We start from the raw sequence: 6,139 nt of genomic DNA, 5'->3' as shown, positions 1-6,139 counted from the left end.
GGATGTCTGTGTGGCATTTCAGCAGCATCTGAGGAGGAAGATGAGGAGGAGGAAGAAGACGAGGAGGACGAATCTGAAAAATAAAGAAATGTTGGATCCTCTCCCTCATGTGTCATAGGAAAGGAAAGCATAGATTCCTCCACAGAATAGTGCTTTTGTGACGAAATGGATGAGCGGGATGACTTTTTTTTATGTGTGTGGTGATTGTGTCAGTACTTTATTTAATTGTTTGTGTGTGTGTGAATTAGTGCTTGGTGTAAACAATTTGTTTGAAAATAAAAAGCTAAAAGAAAAAAAAGCAGCAACCAGGGAAAAAAGTCAGTGAAAAGAAAAGTGTAAAACAGCAGGCATGAGGTCTGATGAGTGAACTGCTTCAGTTACCAAAGCTTGTCAGCTGCGAGATGTGCGCACGGGGGTGACAAAAAGGAGAAGTGTCTGAAACAGCAGGCGCAAGCTCTAATGAGTGAACTGCATCACTAATCAAAGATCGGCGGCTGCTGGATGTGCACACAGAGGTGGCGCAAAAAGGGGTGGATGGGGAAAAAAGAGGGGGAATGTGGAAGAGGGGGATTGGGGTGGATAAGGAGAAATCGGGCAGGGATCAGGGATCAAAACACTGACACTTTGTTGCCTTTCTTCTGTTTTGTCTTCTTTCTTCTCTGTTCTTTGTTCTTCTTTCTTCAGCATGGAATGTGGGGTCACAGGCTTCTTTTGGCACCACAAGGCCCAGCACAGTGCAGATTCTGTAGACTGATCGCTCTGCAGAAATCCTCAGCTACAGTGAGTACCTGCAGGGCGATCACAGAAAGGTCACTGAGCGGTCACAGCGCTGCTGTTCCTTGACATTGGTGCGATCCATGATGACATCGATCGCACCAATCAGAGCTGGCCCTGGTGATGATGGCATTGCCAGGCATTGGCCTGGGATTGCTGCTCTCACAGCGCTGATCCTAGGCAGGTCACACCAGGGCACAGCCAGGTCACAGCGCGGTCATATTGCTGCTGTGCCCTGTGATTGGTGTGATCGATGTAATCGTTGATCTCGCCAATCAGCATTGCCAGTCATCAGCCTAGGATCTGTGCTCTTACAGCTCCGATCTTAGGTAGGTCACAGGCAGGGCACATCATGGTCACACCACGGCTGGGCCCTGTGATTGGCGCGATCGATGTAATCGTTGATCGAACCAATAAGAGTGGGTTCTGTGATGCCTGGCGTTGCCAGGCACCAGCCTAGGATCGGTACTCTTGGAGCAAAGATTTAAGTCAGGAACTTCACAAAGGTAAATCAATACCACAAAGGTAAACCAAGAAAACATGTATAAAAAAAGAAAAGAATATGCGAAATACAGGGACCTCTAGAAAAATAACCACAAATTTTATTAGTACAAAACTACAGGCAAAAAAAAACACATAATAAAAACATTTAAAAAGCTCAAAGCCTAAAAGTACTGACCAAAAGACTCCTGTTAAAGATTTAGCCACCCTAATCCATCATGTAGCACAAGCACGTGAACACAAGACCACCATATATCCAATACAGTAATAAATAGACATCACAATGTCCTACTGTTTACTAAGAAATAAAGGAGAAAAGTTTGCATTAATAAAAATGCCTTTCATGTGAAAGATGGTAAAACCTGATTAAATGTACAACATCCTTATAAGAAATACAGTGTAAAGGCAATATCACACAAAAAAAGCATAAATGTATCTATAAATAAACACACAAATGATGCAATATCCAAATGAAGGTGGATATTTAAGAGAGCTCAACAAAAGATTAATAGGGCAAGATTCAACAGCCCATAATAGGCAGAGTGAACACATAAAACCCCTTCCTGTAATCAAGACAGAAAAGGGGTCTGACCTCGTACATAATGCCACACCATGTGTGGCTTCCTCAGGGGTAGATCTATATCCTTCTGAATCCTTTCTCTGTCTCCTCTAGTAATAGCTATCCCTTCAAGCTTTGCATCATCTGCAAATTTGATTAGTTTACATTCAGGTTTCATGTCTAGATCATTGATGAAAATGTTATAAAATACTGTGGCCAGGACCGAGGCTTGTGGTATCCCACTTAGAACACTCTTCCATTCGGATGTGCAGCTATTTATCACCACCTTGTGAGTGTAATCACACGGAGCCAGTTATGAATTCACCTAACTCTAGCCTTGTCAATCCCATACTTGGTCATGTTTTCAAAAAGGATAGTATGAGAAACTTTATCAAATGCTTTACTGAAGTCGATATATAATATATCTACTGCATTTCCCTGATCCACTCAGTCAGTGATTCCATCATAGAAGGAAATTAGATTAGTCTGGCATGGCTTGTTGGTAAAACCCATGCTGGCTATGGTTAATTACTGTATTCTTATCCAAGTACTTGCACACATGCTGTTTAATAATTTGCACAAAGATCTTTCCTGGTATAGAAGTAAGGCTCACTGGCCTGTAATTTCCGGGCTCCATGTTCTTTCCTTTTTGAAGATAGGGACAACATTTACCCTTTTACAATCTTCTGGGATTTCTCCTGTATGCCAGGATTTTTCAGATTCTGGCTAGTGATTCTGCAATTTTGTCTGCTGTCTCTTTCAGTACCCTAGGATGTAATTCATCCAGACCAGGTGATGTAAACTCATGTAAATTAGCTAAGTGTTCCCTTGCCATCTCTCTCTTTATGAATAGTTTGGATTGTTTTATTCCATCGATAGCACCGTCAAGATCAGTTGATGTTACAATTTGAAGATCAGTTGATGTTACAATTGTTTTCTTAGAGAACACATGCTAAATAGGAATTTAAAAGTTTGCCTTCTCAACATCATTTTTGACCACTTCACCATTTTCATCCTGTAAAAATCCTATAGCATGTTCTACTTTTCTTTTGATTTTGAAATACCCCCAAAATCCTTTTTTATTGTTTTTGGTCTCAATTTCAAACCCCACTTCTCTACTGACTTTAGCTTTTCTAACGCTTTTCCTACATTCCCTGTGAACAGCTTTATATTCTTCATTAGATATGCCCCTTTTTCATTTGATAGAAATGTCTCCTTTCTTTTTTAGCAAGTCTTTAACTTCTGTGTTCATCCATCCTGGTCTCTTTAAATGCTTCCATGGCACCATTTTGTGAACTCAGCTTCTGACAGGCCTGAGGTCTGAAACTACATCACAAGTTCTCAATGAAAGTCTATGATAATCAGCCAATGTCATGAAGAACGACCATGGAGAAGGATCTTAAGCATAAGAAAAGCAAGGCGTTCTGAAAGTGATGGTATGGCCCCAACCAATCTCAGATCTCAACATCATCTTGTTTGTGTGGGATTGTTTAAAAATACAGAAGAATGTGTGCAAACCTACAGTAAATCCACAGAAGATCTGTAGATACTTCTCCAAGACGCTTGGAACAACCTCTCAGCCAACTTCCTTCAAGAAATATATGTTAATGTCCCTAGAGAAAAAAAAATGCTTTGACCGTTTGGAAGGCAAAGTTTGATAACATCAAAAACGAATTTCATTTCTATTTCTGTTTTGTCCATTCACTTTGCATTTTAATATTTGACAAAAAAAAACTATTAACACTTCTAATTTTTAAATTATTTTTAACTGCTTAATTCTTGACCCTCCTGCTTAAAACAATCTCACTGCATTTTATATACAGTAAAGTACTTTATATTTTTGTAAGCTTACACATTGTGGGTATTTAGCATACAAAACATGACAGCTTTTATACCAAAATTCTCTGAAGGCAAGATAACTATCAATTCAATTAAACATCTGGTCTCTTTTGTGTAGAACATTCACTTGAGGGTGATTATCGGGATCCAGTGGACATTTCCTATGTTTTTCTGAGACTATAAAAGACGCGAATTCGTCTGGAGCATTTCGCCTTTACATCAGAAGAGCCAACAATGCGAAGATATCATTTTACAGATGAAAATATCCCAAAATTCTATTGAGCCTCCTCTAATAATGAAAACCATCACTAAGTATAATATAACACTTGTATTTGGTGGGCTACATTCCCAGACTTTATACCTGAACTTGAATAAATACACTTAATTTTGAGGAGAAAATAATTCTTGGATACTTATTGATATATAAATGATGTGTGAGGAGAATCAGACACAAGTCACTCAGATACGTCTTCTTGGATTCCAAAGTCTATCCAAATACAAACCTCTTCTATTCCTTCTGCTTACCCTGAGTTACATATGTATACTGGGAGGAAATCTTCTCATTATCCTTCTAGTGACCATCATTCACCAACTCAAAACTCCAATGTTTTTCTTTCTGAAGCATTTATCCATAGCAGATGTCTTACTGACCACCAGCGTTATCCCCATGATGTTAGGCATTATGTTTGTTGAGGAAGGAGTTTTGTCCCTTTGGGGTTGTATGACACAGCTTTATTTATTTAGCATATTTTGCACTGTTCAATGTTTCCTCATTGCCATTATGTCTTATGATCGGTATTTGGCCATTTGTCATCCGTTACGATATTCCTCATTAATAAGTCTAGATCTCTGCCTTCGACTTGTTATCGGAGCCTGGTTTTTGGTCATTGTGCTTGCTTCAAGTGAGTTCCTTGTTTATATTCAGTTTAACTTCTGTGGCTTGAATTACATAGACCATTTCTTTTGTGACCTTGGTCCCTTAATGGAATTGGCCACTTCAGACATTTCCATTGTAATAATGCAAGACTTTGTTTATGGCATCTTTATGATTTTTTTTCCATTTGTTTTTATTATTGTTACCTACTTTTGCATTTTCTTTACGATCCTTAACATTTCTTATGGTAGAAGAAAAGCCTTCTCCACATGTAGCTCCCACCTGACCACAGTAGGTGCATATTACGGCACCCTAATCGTAGTCTACATGACTCCATCTGATGAGAGCTCATCCAATATCAACAAATACAGATCTCTATTGTATTTAGTGGTGACACCATTGACGAATCCTATTATCTACAGTCTGAGGAACAATGAGATTAGGAGAGCTATGCAAAAGATAAGATATATTTTTTTTTTAAACAAAATGAGTTTAAATGTTCAGCTCAGTGGTAATATGTGACAGCCTTATGCAACTATGAATCAAATCATTAACCAAATCATTGTTTTCAATCCACTAGAAGTTGTATTGCAAAGAGAGTTGAGTAAATCAATGGCTTTCAGTCACCTTTATTTCACATATAAAAAAAAGTTGGGAATCCTAGTTCCAGGCCAAATTCGATTGAATCTCTAAAATTTGAAATTTGAATATTTCACAAACAATAAAACTTCACAAACTCCTGCCTTTATTTACTCCTAGCCTGTCCTCCTGGAACTCAGCATATTTACGGAAGATTCTCCTATGTTATCCTTTTGTAGCATGACTGTCCTATTGGTTTGGAGTCAGCTACCTGAGCATTCGTGCCAGCCTGCACCACCAGCCTGCAGCCGACTTTATAGCCCTAAATAATAGGTCCCTGAGAAAATTCAATAAATGATGAAGTCTAGAGATCTGGTAAATGGAGTAGCTTGCGCTAAGCTTGGCCATGGTAGCCATTTTAGAAAATGCATAGTTTTGTAAAATTTGAGACTTGAATTCTGTTCTAATCTTTTTGCTTATCAATATCAAGGATCCATGAAAACGTTTCAGCTTTTCTGTAATCTTGAGTTTCATTCTTATCTTAGTTACATTTTGAGCACTGTAATAGATACTACAGAAATTGTAAAGTCTGTGGATAAAATAAATGGTATCTGGTTTAAAGGAAGATAAAAGTTGAAGGAGATGCAGGTTAGGGTACTGTCACACTCTGCAACTTTCCAACGATCACGACCAGCGATACGACCTGGCCGTGATCGTTGGAAAGTCGTTGTGTGGACGCTGGGGAGCTGTCACACAGACAGCTCTCCAGCGACCAACGATGCCGAAGGCCCCGGGTAACCAGGGTAAACATCGGGTTACTAAGCGCAGGGCCGCGCTTAGTAACCTGATGTTTACCATGGTTACCAGCGTAAAAGTAAAAAAAAAAAACAGTACATACTCACATTCCGGTGTCCTTCAGGTCCCTTGCCGTCTGCTTCCCGCACTGACTGAGTGCCGCCGTAAAGTGAAAGCAGAGCACAGCGGTGACTTCACTGCTGTGCTGTGCCACTGCC

The 6,139-nt window shown here is 39.4% G+C and overlaps 1 protein-coding gene across 1 annotated transcript; it reads left to right on the top strand.

Annotated features, from left to right (window-relative positions):
• The first annotated feature begins 4,103 nt into the window (after positions 1-4,103).
• On the top strand, positions 4,104-5,069 carry LOC143774616 (olfactory receptor 5P64-like). The gene has a single exon (XM_077262367.1). It carries the CDS (start codon positions 4,104-4,106, stop codon positions 5,067-5,069), a length of 966 nt encoding a protein of 321 aa, XP_077118482.1.
• The last annotated feature ends 1,070 nt before the right edge of the window (positions 5,070-6,139 follow it).

This window comes from Ranitomeya variabilis, chromosome 5 (assembly GCF_051348905.1).
Source record: "Ranitomeya variabilis isolate aRanVar5 chromosome 5, aRanVar5.hap1, whole genome shotgun sequence".
Lineage (NCBI taxonomy): Eukaryota > Metazoa > Chordata > Amphibia > Anura > Dendrobatidae > Ranitomeya > Ranitomeya variabilis.
The sequence above is the reverse complement of the archived record's forward strand: the minus strand, read 5'-3'. Positions and strand labels throughout refer to the sequence as shown.

Excerpts from the sequence above, each read along its gene's own strand:
- LOC143774616 (XM_077262367.1), top strand. The coding sequence starts at position 4,104 with ATGTGTGAGGAGAATCAGACACAAGTCACTCAGATACGTCTTCTTGGA.